This window comes from Podospora bellae-mahoneyi, chromosome 5 (assembly GCF_035222275.1).
Source record: "Podospora bellae-mahoneyi strain CBS 112042 chromosome 5, whole genome shotgun sequence".
Taxonomy (NCBI): Eukaryota; Fungi; Ascomycota; class Sordariomycetes; order Sordariales; family Podosporaceae; genus Podospora; species Podospora bellae-mahoneyi.
The window spans coordinates 4,097,197-4,114,704 of NC_085884.1; the positions used below are offsets into that span (position 1 = coordinate 4,097,197).

The window sequence follows — 17,508 nt, forward strand, 5'->3', positions numbered from 1 at the left end:
CTTAGGTACGCATAAGCGCCTGCTCGGCAAGGCTGCCTGGGCAATTCGCAAACCCCGTCGCCAGTTTACATAGACGTCTCGATGCACCGCCACCTCCGCTCAACACTGAACACAATGAAGGATTTCACCCCACTGCTGCCCCTGGAGTCCTGAGGAACTCTCGAACATCCCTTGGAATTGTCATATTTTCAATATCCAGCATCTCTTACTCTGATGAGATGGCCGACCCTCTTTCAATCGTCGGTGCTGTGGGCTCGGTGGCAGGCATTATCGATGTCCTGTCACGATCCATCAGTGCCATTGCAACCCTCCGCAACCAGTACAAGGATGCCGACCTACTATTCATGAACCTCACCAGTCAGCTGAGCGTCCTACGAACAGGGCTGGTCAAAATAGCAGAATGGGCCGAAACACAACCAGAGCCTCACTATCAGCTAAAAATGGACCTGGATTCGGTGCTGATGTGCTGCCAAATCCTGGCCAGCAAACTCGACAACCACCTCCAGAGTCTACATCAGGGACGCGTGCGGTTGAGCAGCATTGGAAAGTTGAAGCTCGCTTTGAACGGATCCAATATCGACGCCATCCAAAAGATGCTCGGACAACAGACGGCCACCTTGACACTACTCCTAGCAGCCTGCAACACCAAATCACTTGCTGAACAAAGAGAGCTCCTCGAGGCGCCATCCACACGAACCGCCATCGCCGCGATGGAGCAGGACTCGGCCTCTCTCATCGTGCACGAAGACAGAACTTCAATATGCACCGTGGAGACTGACACCCTGTCGAGACTCTCTGCCATCTTCCCATTCGACAGCCAACTGCTCACCACAAAGGTTTACGGTCGTGCCTGGAGAACAACCTTCTTGAACCGTGGTCCAAAAACATCCCGACGAACATTGTCTGAAGCAACGACCCTATTGCCAGCTGAAACCGAAAGGAGGATGACGATAACGATAGACCGAGTCCCCAACAGAAGGAACAGTACTAGCAACATCCCCATCGGCCCTCCTTTCAATTCAAAGGTCAAAATCCTGCTTTTAGGAGCTGGGGGTTCAGGCAAGAGCACGCTGTTGAAACAAATGCAGTATGTCTGGGGCAACCAGAGTCAAATGCCGACGTCTCATGACAAAATCCGCATTAGACGTGAAGTTGTCCAGGAACTTTGTCGCTTTTTCTATTTACTCCTGTTTGGCCAGGAAGACGCTGTGGCTCAATTGGTGTGTGGAAAAATGGTTAGTCGCCTGCCCCTGGAGCTCTACCATTCATGTTCTGGATGCTGACATTATGGACAGGACATCCTCAAAGACGCCATCGCCCTTCATGAGATGGACAACTTTGCAGATGAGGATGATATCATCTTTTGTGATCGGGTGGTTCCGCTAATCCGCGAGGTTTGGGCTGATGAGACCTGGCGCGCTCGTGCAATGAAGAACCTGAAGAAGAAAAGGTCAAAGCCGCCATTTGATGTTGAATAGTAAGGTGGCGCCCTACATCCTGTGTCTTTTCTCAGGTGCTCGGCTAACATTTTCTCTTGTAGTTTCATGCGCCATCTTGATCGAATTTCCGATAAAAACTACGTGCCAACTGACCAGGACTTGATGCACATTTCACCAGTGGTCCAAACACTAGGCATCTCACGCTCTGTCTTCACAGTTGGCAACATACCATACTCTGTATACGACGTTGGAGGCTCCCGATCCGAAAGACGAAAATGGATTCACGAATTCGAAGATGTTGATATTGTCCTCTTTCAGGCTCCTGTAGGGGCATACGATGAACGACTACGTGAAGATAAATACTCGGTACGTTTTAATTGCCTACCTAAAAGTCCGCTCTTGCACAGTTGCTGATATATACCCTCCTTCAAGTTCAACATGGAAGAGTCATTAAACCTTTTCGAGTCCCTTGTCAACTCAAGATGGTTCTCCAACACAACATTCTTTGTCAACTTCACAAAAAGAGACCTCTTTGAGCAAAAGGTCAACAGTGGTCACGTCCCAATTTCTGACTTTCATCCTGAGTATCAAGGAGACCCAGGTGATGTGAAAGCAGGGGTTCAATTTTTCATTGACGAGTTTCAGACCAGAGTTGAGGAGCATCCGGGCGGTTCTATCCATATGACTGTTCTTGATACGACCGACACAGCTCAGGCGACATTGTTGTTGCAAAGGGTTGTTCAAGTGGCTGAGGCGAAGAGGAAGTCTGCCTTTAGTTGAGTTGGATTCGAGCAACACCAAGACTTGAAAAATACCCAACTATTCGTTCTTCCCACTCTCGTGTCGTTTGACATGCACCTCTGACACGCCATGATAGGCTGGCAACTCTGGGGTATACTGTGTATCTTCCAACTCCCAAGCTTCTCTGTGATGTGACAGCTCCATGGTCCCGTTGTCTGCTGGCGTCTCGCACGGGAAAGGGTCGTTGGAGCCTAGCTCTAATTGGGCCTCCTTTTCATCATCCATTACGTGCGGGCTTTCCTCAGGGCTTTTATCACGTCTACTCCGTCGTCGATGTCGTCGGATGACAACATAAATCCCGATGGCAATGAGCAAAACGATGATAGTGGTAGAGATGATAACCGCTAGCTGTGCTCCCTGACTCAAGCCAGAGTCCCGGGTCACATCTTGGGCCCCAGGAAACGGCAAGCTAATAGGCGGGTTGTCCCTTCCCATCGCATCGGGCGAAGTGTCTGTTACGGTTGTCGATGACGACCCCGCGCCTCTTTCGGCGTGTGTTGTGAGACGTGCCAAAGAGAGAGCCGCTGAGCTGCTTGCAGGATCGAAAGGCAGGCATAGTTGAATGGGCAACAGTTCCCTGCTGAGGATTAGTCTCACAGATAGCCTTCGCGTGAAAGGTGAGAGAGAGAACTGCTCACCTCCAGTATCCTCGTGACAAGCACGGTAACCTTCAAAGTTGGGATATGGCCCTACAGGCTCCGTCAAACTCAAGTTCTCGTCCCAACCCGGGAGGTGGCATGTCCTCTCTCCGCAAATGTATCCTATCGGACAACACCCGTCGATTGTGACGTTAGGACTACAAGCGAAATAGTCCTTCCTGCCGCATGCAACTGATTCTGTGGTGTTGGTGGCCATCTCAAAGTCTTCCGAAAGGTGTTGTAAGTCCAGTTGTGAGACAAGAAGAGCTGCGCAGGAAAGAAAAGCAGGTCTCCTGTGGCCTGGAATTTGAAGTGGTTCCCAGTTAGCCCAAAATCATACGCTTGCACCGCCGTTCCCCAGCTCGAGCGTTACATTCAAGCTTGCCTCATCACCCCGCTGTGCTACCCAGGATGCAGGTTAATATACTCGCAGTGTGTATGATTGGCTCGCTGTTGCGGTATTGGGAGCTATGTCTCAACCGACTTACTCGAATTTGGCTGCCTGACCACCTTGCCTACCTTGGGTACTTACAAGTACCCACCCTCGCAACAGATATCTTTCGCCGTGTTACTTGGGCCAATTACTCGCCCGTGGACTTGATCAAGATCTTTCTGAAGAACCGCTGATATGTAATTCTGAACTGAAGATGACATCATATTGATAGAGCCATCCCCAATCCTAGGAGAGGTATTCAACGTTCGACTGGTGGATACATATAACTCCCCATCCTTGTAGTTGAGCGTCTGACCTAAATATTGCAGCACTTGTAATTTGATCCGCCAGGGCAACGCTCTAATCACTTGATCAATAACTGATGTCTAAAAAACAAGGAAATACTGGAGCGGAGAAGATTTACCAGAGATCCATCTACCCAGGCAACCGTTCGACGTCCAGGTGCACCACGAATCGGCACCACAGGGTTGTGTGGCAGCGTTAGGAGTGATACCGACCAAGCAGCACTTGACGTCGGACGGGTCGTTGGGACAGGCACCAGTCTTGTATGAGCCGCCATACGAGTTGCAAGTCGATGTCCTGACGCAAATGCCAGACTCTCCCCACTTGCCAGTGGCCGCGCTGCCTGTGCACCTGCCGTTGAGAGCGGCCAAGGCAGCCAAGGGAAGAGTGGCGAGGACGAGGATGGAGTGCATTGTGGTGATTTGGTCTTTGCCGGTCAGAGGATAGGTTCCAAGTTGAAAGACGAACCTTGCGAAGCGAATGGGTTGGAGGTCCAAGTCCGCTCTATTTGTATCCCCCCTCCCCTCACACCAGTGCCCGGGTCCCTGATTCATCAGTCCACAGTCTAGACCATATTCTTGCTCGCAAATGGACGAAAAGCTCCTTTCGTTACCGATCATTTTTTTTCTCCATGTAACTTCGCTACGGTTCCTAAAGACAAGTGGGAAGGGCTTCTGGCCTGCCCAGACATGGACAGTTGTAAGATCACGCGACCAAAAGGTTATTTTTACCTCCTGCTTGGACGAATGTAACATCTTTAGCCAACCGAAAGTTCTACGTGTGGGAGCAGCACGAGTAAAAAGGTTTGATATTACCCGGACTGAATGGGAGGATGGCAGGTCTGTCCTGCATGCCAAGCTGAACCTGGGGCTGGTCGTCATATCATTTGTCTTTTCCATTCAACCAGATGAAGGCGGTCAATGATCCAGCAGCCGAATACCGGTACATCTTACAAGTTGGTATGTGGACGGCTGGCTGTGTTGTCCTATGCCGGGGTGCTGGACGAAAGAATCGTAGAACAGAGAAAACTGCGAGTGACGCCTCGGGCAAAGGCAATAAGTGATGGCGTTGGAAATGTACCAGAATGATCAACCAAGGCTCAAAAGCCATGCGAAATCGACCACTTCTGTGAGTTTGGCTGCCCCATTAAGCTGCGGCCATCGATCGAGATACCATTCGAGACTTTATGAATTTGCGGGCACCCAAACAGCTTGCCCTTCTCTTCCCAAAACTCGGTAACCCCATCAAAGTTTAGGGTCACATTACAGGCAATGATACTGTCATCTTGAGAACAGAAAGGAGCGGGTAAAAGGCGACGCTGGCAGCAGACCCATTCTCTAGAGCTTAGTCACGGAGCTATGTTTGGGCGGCTTCTATACATGTGGCAAGTGTACAGCCCCTGAATATACAGGTCTTCTTCATGCAAGAAAGAAGAGTCCAGAGCAAATTACATCACCCTGTTGCTAAAACCTCTGCGCCACTTTGCTCTTCTTTATAGACCGTATCAGACTGAGATGCAGGTGAGACACCGAGTCTGGAGTCGATGCTGCACAAGTGCCTGGGCACAAAGAGAGATCTATTTGCATCAACGAAGCTCGCAGAAATATGCATCAATTCCACTCGAGAAGAGACCCAAGAACTTTCCAAGTCTCCAAGCCGACATATGATGATCTTCGAGTTTCCACATGATCGGACATGGAGACAAAGCGGTCAGGGGAAAATAAGGTTAAATCCTACTGACAACGACATGATGGTTGTTGGGATGGAGATTGTCAACTGTGAGGTTCGATCGCGATGATGGGAAACGACGAATTCGATTCTTGTCGATCCATATCACGGCTACAGAGCATTCCAGATGGCCAAGGCTCGCAGAAGGACAACAAAAACCTCTCGCTCGCTTGTGATGCCTAGAGTGGTCGAGACAAACCTTGACAGCTTCCTCTCCCAGCTAGGGTCTGTGCGTGATGCGTGGTGGATGGAGACTCGGCCTGAAAACGAACCGTCGATGACTGGCTATCGATGGACAGCCGGGATGCCACGGACCCTTGCCCCTGCTTTTCCTTGCAACTGGGCATCCCGAAAAAAGGAAGGGTTGGTCTTGGCAGGAACGACAGGGCAGCAGCAGTGGAACATCACCATGCTCGATAACCTGGAAGATCTGAGCGTCGCAGATCTACGCCGAAAAGGGTTCCCACCTCATGCGGGTCAACCAGTGGAAGTTCTCCCAAAACCTCCCTCCGCTCGATATGTTTGCATCAACCCCGCACTGTTTCGAAGTCAACGTCTCAACAACCCTTCGGGGCCGCAGACATGCACTTGGACTCCCCTCGTGTCCTCGATGACACCCTCTTGGGAAGAGAGACAACCTCTGATTGGGGCTCTGACGCACTGGCATCAATGGCGGCTTGAGATATCGACATCTCGAGACAAAGCGCCGTTGTCGTGGGTGCGGCACTTTTTTCCGTCATCAAAGACAAGAAGAAAGACACACACACTGTTCGAGAAGCTCCGGAAGGGCTGACCAACACGAGACATTCCGCCAAAATGCAAACGGTTGACCTGAGACCCTCCAACCTTCGCCTTGCTGCAGGGAATTTCGACCCCGTGAATGTCATGGCAAACAGAGGAATACCACCCGAGTGGGTAAAGAGAGCAGATCCTCATTCGTCTGCCGAGCCGTGAGACTCGCAAGAATGCCTGCGATGCCGACGCCCGTCAGATGTTGAGCTGTTGTCGTGGACGCACTGATGGCCTCAGCTGGTTGGCCCACATGGCTTGCGTGCCATTATGGATACATAGCGCCGGGTCAAAGCAAACAACGATGGACGCCTCTAGCCAAATTGGTGAGATCAGTCCGTTTCAGTGGTCATAGGTACCGCCGAGTGGCGTCCCGGCCCGCATTGTGGTCAAAGCTGCTCCTCCTGACCCGACTCCTCCCCCCCTTCCCCCCCTCGATCGCTATTTCCAAGCAAGCCCTACATATCTTGGCCGTCTCGTCCAGTTTCTTGGTCCCCTTCTCTCACTTCATCACGAATGTAAAACGAATCAACGTCCGCCCGGGAACTGCTCCCTCTCCTCACTCCCTCTGCGGTCTCCGAGACTGCTCACCGTCACCATGCCGCTCAAGGTTCCAGAATGGCTTGACTGGTACAAGAAGCCCGAGTACCGGGACATCAAAGAATATTCGGCACACGTCAATGCTGGCGAGCGCCCTCAGAGCCCGACTCCGGCTGCCATTCCAAGCCGCCTGAGGCTCGACCGCATTCTCGCAAACAAGACATGTAGTCCGATGTCCCTTTATGACTTTTACATGTACCTCAAGTACATTGAGTTCTCGGCCGAGAACCTCGAGTTCTACATCTGGTGAGCACTTACACTTGACCTTCGCCCGCCAACAGGACTAATGGATGGCACAGGTACAAAAACTACGAAGCATCCTACGAAAAGGGTCTCACGCCAGTTCACACGAAGGAATATGGGGCTATTTCCAGCGCAGCAGAGTCGACTTCATCCATTGTCAAGGAAAGCCAGGCAGCCAGTTCATGCAGTCCCAAAGATCCAGAAAACGGCGATGATGAGGACGCAGACCCCGAGAAGACGCTTCACCGCATCTCCCAGCTCATCGTTGCCAGCGCCATGTGCAATTCCCGCTCGTGCTCACCCGCCGCCCTTCAACTCACCCCCGACCAGTCCAATGGCAAATCCCTCCAGATCACCTCCTGCACCTCCGACTCTGCTCCAGCCACCATGAAGCTCATGAACTCCGACGGCCAGGCCAGCCGCCACGAACTCGACACCATCATTCATCTCTTTCTTATGCCCTCCGGAGAGAAGGAGCTCAACATCCCCGCCGCTCTTCGAGCCCAGACTCTTGCCGACTTGCAGAAGTCGACCCAGCCCTCCGCACTCAAACCAGTTGCCGACCATGTCTACGGCCTCATGCACAACTGCTCCCACCGCAACTTTGTCCGCCTAGGAGTAGGCAATGGGACATTCGAGACAGTCTGCGTGGCAACCATGCTGGGCATTGCCAATCTCATTGCCGGCTATGTCGTCGTCATGTGCCGCGCCTTTGTCCCCTACCGGGGCTCCCACACCCGATGGGAGGCCTGGGCGGCGTGGCCCAACTGGTGGCTTGGTGTCTCGCTCATTCTTGCTGGCCTGCGAGGCAGCTGCTTTTTTCTTTTGTTGTTTTCCAAGAGGCAGAGGCTGCCGTGGGAGAGATTTGATGACAACACGGACAGCGTTTTGAGGAACGAGGGAGGCTTCTTGAAGTCGGTGTCAAGGTTGATGATTTTCGATAGGAGGCTGCGGGTCAAGGAAAAGTATCTGAGGAGGCTGCAGAGAAAAATTGTGTTGCAGAGCTTGGTGGGAGGGGCGATCTTTGCGACGATTTGGGTGACTGTTTTTATTTTCTTGCCGGTTTGGAAGGAGACGGTTTGATGATACCCATTGCTGTTATTGTTGTTCTTGTAATGTTGGTTTATTTGTGGGGGATTTTGAGAGTTGGTCATGACTGATGATGCTTTGGTAGAGAGATGTATCTGTTCGCTGAGGAAGGGGGTTATACACATACAGATTGTACAGTGAGGCTTTTTGGATAAGCTCCAGCCGGGTCGATCGACATAAAACAAACATAATTCTCTTTCGTCACTAACATCTTATTCATCTCTGATATTGTATACTTCTGGTCCATTCTGATTTCCCATGCTACCTTCCTTGACCGTGGGTGTTTGCATCGTGAGTAACCCTGATTGGAGCAAATAAGGTAGCAGAACTCAGGGCAAATAGAAGGTAAGAGGTGAGCAGAGGACCATGCAAGCAAACGACCTTGCCCAGTGTCTTCAGGTATCACCTGGTTTTCGTTCCTTGCAGACTATAACAGAGAGAGATCCCGATATTGCCAACCAAAACACAGACCCGATCAATCCCGCCGGTTCATCAGGCATCGTCACACCTACCGTACAGGATCGTGTTTCTCACAGGAGAGAAACACCACCGCCTCCTCACCAACCAATATCGACGTAGTCGCCCTTCGCCAATCACATTTACCACACCAACCACCAGTTTACAGTCCGCGTCAGTGTCAACAGCGCCACCCACCGCATCACACAGCGCACAATTTTGTTCCGGCACATCGTTGTCATCACTGTATTTTCCGTCTTCTTTCTCGTCTTGGACTCGTTCTGTCTATTCCTTGTCTACCTTACTCCGACTTCTTCGTTACTCCCCTTGTTATCTCTGCTTTCGCCGCAACAGCGTACGATTTGGTCCCGTTGTTTTGGTCGGGTATATACTTGAACCTCCTCGTGCAATACCATCTGGTAGCGTTTAGTGTTCAATTTTTGGGATGGAAGGACCGGGTATCTTGACTGGAAAATGGGAGTGGGCTACTTTGTGCGAAACTTGATCTGCGATGCGCTGGCGTTGATGGCTCATGCTAGGGTGATGCTGTGTGCGTTTTCGTGGCACCTAACTGTGGGGAACGACCTTGAACCTTTGAGACGTGATGGCAGAGTGGCTCTTTGGTTGTTTGTACCTATTGTTCCTGCTATTGTGTTATGGGGATAGAACAGTAGTAGTTATGGGATGGATGGTTTGGGACCGGATGCCGGAGAAGGAGCAAGAAGCGAGGGTGGCTACAGAAATTGTCGTGCGCCCCTATATCGATTGGCCGCAACTACATCAGGCACTTACATAGGCCTCGCAGAGACTCGCCCACTGTAAACCAACGCTTGGCTTCTCATCACCACTTTAACCACCACTTCCAAACCACCAGACTTGAATATCACGGCTAAGGACTAAAGCCTCAGATATACGCCCAGTCACACTGGAAACAACAGGAAGAGCTGGCTGACGTTGAAAGCGACAGTTTTCCCAGACAAAACGTAGGGTTGCCTGTGCACGAAGACCCCTCGGTCAATTGTTGACTTAGTTGCCCAACACGGCTACGGCCAATTGATCTAGGAGCAGACGCCAATTTCTGTAGCCACCCCCGCAAGAAGCAACAACTGCTGATGGGACGGCTGAAAGCTGGGAGGGTGACCGAGTAGAGACAGGAAGAGAAGACAGGAAGAGTAGAATGGGGTGACGGTTTGGTGTGAGGGGGCCTGAAGCGTTGTGCATCGTCTTATCTGATCATCAAGCCTTATCAACAACTACAATTGATGGTTTGGCCTTGAAATCATCCACCAACTACTTGATCAGGCAACGCGGACATCTTGGTGGTGGTGGACTGTGATAGTCTTGCAAAAAGTCTAACCCCTCTTTAATCGCCCTGGATTTATTCATCTACGATCTTCGATAGGCATCTACTAGGCTCACCAAGTCTGTCTATACCTCTCCAAGTCTACCCCCTCCCATCCAACCTCTCCCCCATCTCACACCACTCCCCAATCAACTCATTAAACCACTTCGTCCTCTCCATACTCGGCGCATGTCCCATCCCCTCCACCATCAACCCCTTCCCCGGCTTCAGCCACTCCATCAACACCTCCCCATGCGGCGAGCTAATCATCCCATCCTCCGTCCCATGCATGACCAAAATCCTCTCCCTCCCCACCTGATCAGCCATCTCCTGCAGTTGCTTCTCACTCTTGTAATGCCACCCAGCAGCAATCAACTGCAACAAAAACCCCTTCAACCCAAACCGCTCCTTATCCATCCTCTTGTGCATCTCCTGCGCAACAAACCTCTGCGCATTACTCTCAAACCTCCCATACTCCTTCAAATCCGTCCCCGCAGGCGGCAAAACTTTCGGATCTCTCCCAGCAACAGGCACCTCCGCATCATCTGGCAACGGCAGCCACCCATGCGCAAAAATCTGCCTCGCCACCCCAGCCACACTCTCATCCGGACTCTTGGGCATCAACATCCCCAACCTCGACTTGATATTCTCCAACCAAGTCAACTCATAATTCTTAATCTCCGTCGCCGTGCAGCACAGCCCCAAACTCGAGATGGTCCCGGGGTATAAACACGCAAACTCCTGCGCAATCATCCCCCCGAGCGAAATTCCCACAACATGCAGACACCTCTTCTCCTCTCCCGTCTTCAGGAACCCGACCTCTTCCGACGTGACGAGGTCATAAACATCCCTCGCCATCTCCCTGCTAGAGTACCTCATCAGAGGCTTCCCACTCCCCCCCATCCCCCGGTTGTCAAACACCAGCACCGAGTACCTCTCCCGATTCAAATGCCCAAAGTGATACGTCTGCCTCTGCCAGCCAGTCAAAAGCCCGCCGAGGCCCATGATGAACTACTCACCTTCCCTGTCAAACATCAAAGCGAAACACAAAAACAAGCGAAAAGAAGGGGGGACGTACGACTAGCTTGATGGGCCCATCCCCGTGAACCTCCCAGTTGATCCCAAACGGCCCTCCCCTCCCCTCCGCCACGGGACACAACCCCTTGCGGTCCGGCTCCAGGTTCCAGATGGCTGTCGGAAAGGCCGGATGGGCGAGCGTTTCGGCCACGGTGGGGATTCCGAGTTGGGGGTCGAGGGTCCTGTTTGGTAAGGTTAGTGAGATGCCCATGAGTGAGGAGAATGAGAGGTTTATGGGCTTGCATTGTGATCGAGAGGGGTAGTCAGATCAAATATACTCTGTGCTGTAAATCGGCTAGCTTAGGCACGGTGTTGACAGGATGATAGATTTCTGTCAAGGTTTTATCCGGTCAGCAGTCTGGTCGTCTCAACTTTTGTTGTCATCGCCGCCGGAGCGAGCGTTCCTGAGCCTGAGCCTCGGCGCGAGCGCCACGGCGGCCCCCCCTGACCCAAATGACGTAATCAGCATGTGAATCCATCAAAATATCCCTGAACTGTCCGCGGTGGAGGGTTAGGGTGTTGACAGCAAACATTGATCTGGTGGTCTATCATTTATACAAATCATAGAGAATTCGTAGAAGCCGATCCAGATCAATGCTATCACTGATAGCGGTAGTTCACATGGCTCAAAAACAACCGGACAGTCTACTTTTGTATCCAGCATGAAAAATGCTCCCTGAACGCCTTTTGCTTTCACGCTACCACCACCAAACACGCATCCCAACAACTCGAAGCTATTACATGGCCCTGACTCAAAGCATTACAAAGCCCACACCGCTGGACGTGTTCTCCTCCAGCAAATTCCTCTTGTTGACACCACCGTGGACAGGGTTGGCCTTGTAGTTGAACAGATAGTAGTGAAGCTGCCCATCACCGGGGTGGAACTTTTGCTGCTCCAAGAACAGCGAGTTATCCATCAGCGACAGCGCATTGAACACGTCAAACTTGGCCTTCTTGGCAAGAATGAGCATATCAGCCATGAGAGCATTAAGACGAGCCTTGAGGGCCGGGCGGTCGTCAGGGCTCTTGAGAGCAACATCCGAGGCGTAGTAGAAGAGGTAGGCGGCGCGAATGGCAGAGTGCTTCTTGGACCGGATGACCGACGACTCGAGGCAGTAGAAGGAGAAGAAGTCGGTGATTTTGCCGTCGTCGCCCTGGAGATATGTTAGCGCAGAACAGACATAAACGGGGCGAGATGCTAACCTCAACAACATATGACCAAATCACACGCTCACCAGGCGCCTCTTTGTTATGCAACAGCCAATGCGACACCTCTTCCTTGGACCACACTGGAGTCAGATCAAAGCGCTTCAGGTACGCCTCGACCAGAACCTGCACCGCGTTGAGATCCCTGGCTTCCATCTCACGGAGCCCGCGAGTCGACGTGTTCTCGGGGACCCTGAACCTAATATCTTGCAACTTGGGGGTGCTGTTGGTTGGGCATGGGCTGAAGCCAACCTCATACAGCTTCATCCAGTTCAAGGCGCGGTGGTAGTATCGGCAGGTACTAACTGGCCGAGGGAGGACAATACCCCCCGTGTAAATGGCCTGCCAGATGCCATCAAGGTTGATGCGCCGTGTAATCTCCTTGATGAGCACTGGCGCAAGGCGCTTCCCTCTGAGCTTCTTGTGAATACAGAGGAAGTTGACCTCGGAGCTTTGAAGAATCTTGTCCCGTACCCGCATCTGGGTTGGAATGGCAGAAATGAAAGCGCAAAGGGTATCGCCAGTGCGAATCCCAACGTGCCATTCCTTGCGCCATCCCGGAGACAGCAAAGACCACCTCAGCAGAGAGCCAGAGTACTTGAACCTAAACATGGCCTCGTCATCCTCCACGTAGTGACCATACAGAAGCTTCTCTACCTCTTCCAACTGCCTCTCGTCCGTGAGATCCATCGTGACCCAGCGGAACTGTGGAAGCGCAAGTTCAATGGGTTCGGTTGGAATGTCCTCCACTTTTTGGACTCTGACGGGACCCTCCTCGATGAGCTTGGGCTCCTCATCGAACTGAGGTACTGGTTGTGTGCTCCAAAACTTGTACGAAGCCATATCCTTGCGGTTCTTGCCACTCGTTGCCAACCCGGTCATGATATCCTGTAACTTGAGCTTCTTGAAGGCTTCGATGGCTTTGGCCGTGTTGTCCGACGAGCCCGGGGCATCCTGTGCGCCGAGAAGTTCATTCCGCAAGGCAGGATTGAGGGTGAGGAATTCAGCGATCTGGTCGTTCGAGAGGCCCGCGATGGCCTTCTTGGGGTCGGCCTCGACATCGGCGGCAGTCAGCTCTTTGGGAGGGCCTCCGCCGAGGGCTTGAGCAAGAGCTTGTTTGGCCTTCTTCTTCTTGCTCTTCTTCTTCTTCTTTGCGGGAGCTTCTGTGTTTGCGCCTGCTTGTGGTGTTTCCTCCGCTTCGGACCCCGACTCCCCTTCCGACTCGGCTGTGGTGCCCTTGGCAGAGCTTAGGTTGACGAGAGCTTCAGCAGCCTTCTCCTGCTCCTTGGTCGGGCCGACCTCTTTCGATTCGGTCGACATGTTGGGGCAATATCTGGGACGCGGAAACCAATGTGCGAAGATTCGAGATGCATAAAAGGTTCAAGTCTCTCCTTTCTGGAACTTCGGCAGCAGAGTTGTGGTGTCGTGTCGGCAACGGAGCTTGGTGTTTCAAGCAGGTGTGCGGGGCAGCTTCCAGGTTACTTCGACGCGGGCCCCCTCCAAGCTTTGGGAGTTTGTGATGGTGGGTCTCAACCCCCAGCTCTTTATCGATAAGTCTTATGCAGTTTGCTCGGTTCACTGTTGTCAACCGTATTGCGTCGACCGACACTCGTCATCAGTAGGTATCCCGAGATATACAGGCCTCATTCCGCTTTCTTAAAGCATACCAAATGTCAAGATACAAAACCATCCAGCCTTGTTGAAGTCGCACCAGAAGTATGGATCGAGTGCTCAGCTCAGATTGCGGGGCGATGAGCTTCTGATTGGTTACGCAGCAAGTGTTCAATGCAAACGACAGCGCTCCGCCACTGTTGCCTGTCGCCGCCCAAGTGTGCAGTGCCGTCCTCGCGGTGTTTGTGGTTCAAGGGGCGTTCAGCCGCTTCTCTTTATTCGCAATCTATTCAGCTTTCTTTTTCATGCTCGTCCAACATCATCTCAATCAAGCACCTACATCTCAGGCCAGACGGTAGCAATCGCAAGCATGGGCAAACCAACCCCTCCGGCCTATACACCCGGCGCCGGTGGCAGTGCCGACGCCGACCCTGACGCCTTGTCACTCCACACTCCCACCGGTGGTGTTAGCGACCCAGCCTTTCCTCTTGATCTCGACGCTCCCGACCTGGGAACTGATGACCTCCCACCTCTCTACTCTGATATCGACAATGACGCTGGCAGCGGTGCCCCTCTTTTACCACCTGGAACTCAGTTCGGCCAGTCCGCCGACCTGGCACCCAAAAAGGTTGACCAGAACACTGGAGTCGAGATCTTTGTCGCCTCGGTGTTCGAAGCCGACCCTAAGCTTCTAGAGAAACAGATCAACATCTCTGCTGCAAAGCCACCCAGGCCATTCGTGTGCATCCATGGTACTCACCGGCAGATGGTGGAGGAGAACGGCAAAAAGACTGAGAAAGCCGTGACCGACTTTGAAGTCTGTGTCGAACTCACGCCCTATCTCTTCTCTGATGTCGCCACTCAGCTCTCATGGCGTGAGACACGCACCGTTGAGAATAACGAAAAGACCTGTCGAGGCACTGTCTTCAGAAAAAGAGCTCCTGGATACAAACAAGACATCGAGGTTGGCACAGGCCCCAAACCTACCCTGTCTGAGTGGTGCCACCGTTACTGCGCCAGCCATGCCGCCGTCAAATGCCTTGTCCTCCGCCGTCGTGTCGTTGGCTTTGACGAGGAGAAACTTCGAAGTCAGCTCGACGCTCTCGTCCGCAGCACCAACTACCGCGGCAGCGTCTGCATCACCTTCCCGGTCAAGGACGAATATGTATTCATCTACAACGACTGCTGGATCAACAGGTGGCGCCACACGAACTGGATCCGCTGGATCTTCTATCTCACCTTCCTGTGGATCTTCTCCTGGCCATTCTTATACTTCTTAACCAAGACCTTTGAGGTTGTGACGGCCGATTGGGACTTTTCCAGGCCGCAGGAAAATGGCAGACTGGCCTATGTCAGCATGTCGGAGGATCATATCTACAATACCTGGGCGAGGGCCATCAGCCGTGCTGTTTTGGGGAAGAGGCAGACGTGTCTGGACCACAATGATCTTGTTGCGTCTCACACTGATGGGCCGGATGTTGTGGCTGACGTTATGGACGCGGTCAATGCTCCGAGCTTTGTGAGACGAGGTGTCACGGCCATTGCGCATGTCAACCGTCAGCTCGGATGGGGTTCGGACTGGTCGTGATGCGGTTCTTCTGTCTTTACCGTTGTTCCTTTTAGCGATTGGGTTCATTCATACCCCCTAGTTTATCTCGTTCCCTCATAAAATTGAAAACAGTTTCTGGACACCACCAAGACACATTGCCACGGACGAGGACCACCCCCTAATTCCCGAGACCGAGCACCGTATGAGGTGTGACACGTTCAGCCAACATCTCTCTGCCGAATATGACCGTCCCTTTCAAGACATTCGTAATTCCTCTTATCTGCTGCATCTTAGCGCGGTGAAAGCGCAGATGCGGAAAAGTTGACCGCATTGAGCAGCACATTTGGCTGGTCTGGTGGTTAGTCGGGGACCCACCCGTCCGCATCGGCCGCACCGCCCGCAAATGCCCTACCCGCTGCCGTCCGCATGGACCCACACCTCCGCAGCCTCCGGGGTGTGTATCCGCTCCGGCCGGACGACATTCCGCTGCATTGTATCTGACGAACCTGTGAGATGGGGGTTGTATTCGGAGATACTGAGACATTCGTGAGCCCGGGAGTCCCCTGAGTATTGAGTGATTGTACGATGGAGCGTCCGTGTATAAAGATGTTGTCTCCTTCATCTCATCCTGTAAATCATCATCATCACCAGTACAAGTTCCAATAACAACTACCACATAGCCACTCCAACGCAACCCTACCGACACCAACACAAAATGTCCTCCCCCAAGACCTACCTCATAACCGGCACCACCTCCGGCATCGGCCTCGCCCTAGTCCAACACCTCCTCTCCCAATCTCAAAACGTCATCGCCACGGGGAGAAACATCGTCTCCCGTTTCCCCTCCGACCTTGTCACCTCCCACCCCGACAACCTCAAGTTGTTAGAACTAGACATCGCCTCCCCCCTCCCCCACCTCCAATCCATCGCCGCCCAAGCCTGGGACCTTTTCCCAGGCGGCATCGACGTCCTATTCAACAACGCAGGCATGTCAGCCATGAAACCCTTCGAGGAAGCCTCGTACGTCCCCCCTTATCCCCTTTCCCGTTTCCCAACCCCCCCGCTAACCCCAAACATCAGCGAAGAATACATCTCCCAAATCTACACCGTCAACCTCTTCGGCCCCATGCGCCTCACCCAAGCATTTCTACCTCTCTTCCGGAACAACCGCAAGGGCGTAACAATAGCCTTCACCTCCTCCTCATCAACCTACACCCCCCTCCCCTTCATGTCCCACTACTCCGCCTCCAAATCCGCCCTCTCCACCACAATCACCTCCCTCGCGAAGGAACTCCTCCCCTTCCACATCTCCGTCCTGGCCTTCGAATGCGGTGGCACAGTCACCAACCTTGGCCAACCGCGCCAATCATCCCCCTCCCCCTCCCCCTCCTCCTCCTCCCTCTTATCATCACCACCACCACCACAAGAAACACCCTACGCCCAAGGAATAACCTCCCTGATAACCATGTTCACCCGTGATCCGCCGGCTTACATGCCCGGGTCCCCCTCCAAAATGGCAAAAACCATGGTCTCAGTCATCAACAAGATCCAAAAGGGCGAAAAGGTACCCGTCAGATTGGTCCTAGGGAGCGATGCCTGGGAGAGCGTGAACCAAAATCTGGACGAGACGCAGCAAGTCCTGCAGGAGTGGAAACACGTCAGCTGGGGGACCGATCGGGACGGGGTCAAGGGGGGCGCGGAGGGGGATTACCTTCGTGCTGTTAGTATCTTGTGAGAGCGATGATGGTTTCGTCGTTAGGGATAGAGGTGTTTGGTTCTAAGTCGTTGATGAGCAGAATATACAACAAGTTGATCATGTAACACACAACAATAACACAACCCTTTCACCCATCTCCATAGAATCTTTCATGTTAAATAGGGGCAAATACACACAGCAGTAGTTTATTCGTAACCAAAGAAAAAGTTCAGCCCCACGTCAAAGTCCCAAAACTCCAGCCCATGAATACCTCAAGTCTCTTGTCGCGCAACACACAAAGAGAGAGAAATCTTGAAACCTAGTAGCAGCCCAGCACCCAACCCCATCACCAAAAATGAGGATACTGAGAATAAAAAATAGTAATAAAAACAAAGGCAAGAATTTCCACGCGTGGGCAACACATATTTTTCCGTTTTGCCCAGGTATCCCCACCATCTGCAACGCGCTGTTGTCCCAAAAAAAAAATGAAAGAAAGAAAGCAAGAGAA

At 52.5% G+C, this 17,508-nt stretch overlaps 7 protein-coding genes across 7 annotated transcripts; 4 read left to right on the top strand and 3 right to left on the bottom strand.

The window, feature by feature from the left end:
* Positions 1-2,255, top strand: QC761_511490 (uncharacterized protein). The gene is made up of 4 exons (XM_062880308.1): positions 1-1,235; positions 1,296-1,477; positions 1,541-1,805; positions 1,872-2,255. Exons 1-4 carry the CDS (start codon positions 219-221, stop codon positions 2,217-2,219), a joined length of 1,812 nt encoding a protein of 603 aa, XP_062731587.1. The 5' UTR covers positions 1-218; the 3' UTR covers positions 2,220-2,255.
* Positions 2,256-2,664: 409 nt separating this feature from the next.
* QC761_511480 (uncharacterized protein) lies at positions 2,665-4,453 on the bottom strand. Its single transcript, XM_062880307.1, has 2 exons — positions 3,736-4,453; positions 2,665-3,671 (listed from the first exon to the last, which is right to left on the bottom strand). Exons 1-2 carry the CDS (start codon positions 4,367-4,369, stop codon positions 3,628-3,630), a joined length of 678 nt encoding a protein of 225 aa, XP_062731588.1. The 5' UTR covers positions 4,370-4,453; the 3' UTR covers positions 2,665-3,627.
* Positions 4,454-5,684: 1,231 nt separating this feature from the next.
* QC761_511470 (uncharacterized protein) lies at positions 5,685-8,304 on the top strand. Its single transcript, XM_062880306.1, has 2 exons — positions 5,685-6,977; positions 7,031-8,304. The coding sequence occupies exons 1-2, from the start codon at positions 6,730-6,732 to the stop codon at positions 8,055-8,057; spliced, it is 1,275 nt and encodes a 424-aa protein (XP_062731589.1). The 5' UTR covers positions 5,685-6,729; the 3' UTR covers positions 8,058-8,304.
* A 1,659-nt stretch (positions 8,305-9,963) lies between these two features.
* NMT1 (glycylpeptide N-tetradecanoyltransferase) lies at positions 9,964-13,815 on the bottom strand (the record flags this gene model as incomplete). Its single annotated transcript, XM_062872910.1, has 4 exons — positions 12,142-13,815; positions 11,722-12,092; positions 10,940-11,120; positions 9,964-10,872 (listed from the first exon to the last, which is right to left on the bottom strand). The coding sequence occupies exons 1-4, from the start codon at positions 13,462-13,464 to the stop codon at positions 9,964-9,966; spliced, it is 2,784 nt and encodes a 927-aa protein (XP_062731590.1). The 5' UTR covers positions 13,465-13,815.
* A 310-nt stretch (positions 13,816-14,125) lies between these two features.
* On the top strand, positions 14,126-15,343 carry QC761_511440 (uncharacterized protein; the record flags this gene model as incomplete). The annotated part of the gene is made up of 1 exon (XM_062880305.1): positions 14,126-15,343. One exon carries the CDS (start codon positions 14,126-14,128, stop codon positions 15,341-15,343), a length of 1,218 nt encoding a protein of 405 aa, XP_062731591.1.
* Positions 14,868-17,174, bottom strand: QC761_0086360 (uncharacterized protein; the record flags this gene model as incomplete). Its single annotated transcript, XM_062872911.1, has 2 exons — positions 14,868-16,943; positions 17,131-17,174. The coding sequence occupies 2 exons, from the start codon at positions 17,172-17,174 to the stop codon at positions 16,793-16,795; spliced, it is 195 nt and encodes a 64-aa protein (XP_062731592.1). The 3' UTR covers positions 14,868-16,792.
* On the top strand, positions 16,020-17,216 carry QC761_0086370 (uncharacterized protein; the record flags this gene model as incomplete). Its single annotated transcript, XM_062872912.1, has 2 exons — positions 16,020-16,324; positions 16,385-17,216. The coding sequence occupies 2 exons, from the start codon at positions 16,020-16,022 to the stop codon at positions 17,037-17,039; spliced, it is 960 nt and encodes a 319-aa protein (XP_062731593.1). The 3' UTR covers positions 17,040-17,216.
* Between the last annotated feature and the right edge of the window lie 292 nt (positions 17,217-17,508).

Coding starts and splice junctions, on each gene's coding strand:
- QC761_511480 (XM_062880307.1), bottom strand. CDS start 4,369: ATGTTACATTCGTCCAAGCAGGAGGTAAAAATAACCTTTTGGTCGCGT. Junction 3,672..3,735: donor CCTGGGTAGATGGATCTCTG/GTAAATCTTCTC, acceptor TCAAGTGATTAG/AGCGTTGCCCTGGCGGATCA.
- QC761_511470 (XM_062880306.1), top strand. CDS start 6,730: ATGCCGCTCAAGGTTCCAGAATGGCTTGACTGGTACAAGAAGCCCGAG. Junction 6,978..7,030: donor AACCTCGAGTTCTACATCTG/GTGAGCACTTAC, acceptor TGGATGGCACAG/GTACAAAAACTACGAAGCAT.
- QC761_511490 (XM_062880308.1), top strand. CDS start 219: ATGGCCGACCCTCTTTCAATCGTCGGTGCTGTGGGCTCGGTGGCAGGC. Junction 1,236..1,295: donor AATTGGTGTGTGGAAAAATG/GTTAGTCGCCTG, acceptor CATTATGGACAG/GACATCCTCAAAGACGCCAT. Junction 1,478..1,540: donor CCGCCATTTGATGTTGAATA/GTAAGGTGGCGC, acceptor TTTCTCTTGTAG/TTTCATGCGCCATCTTGATC.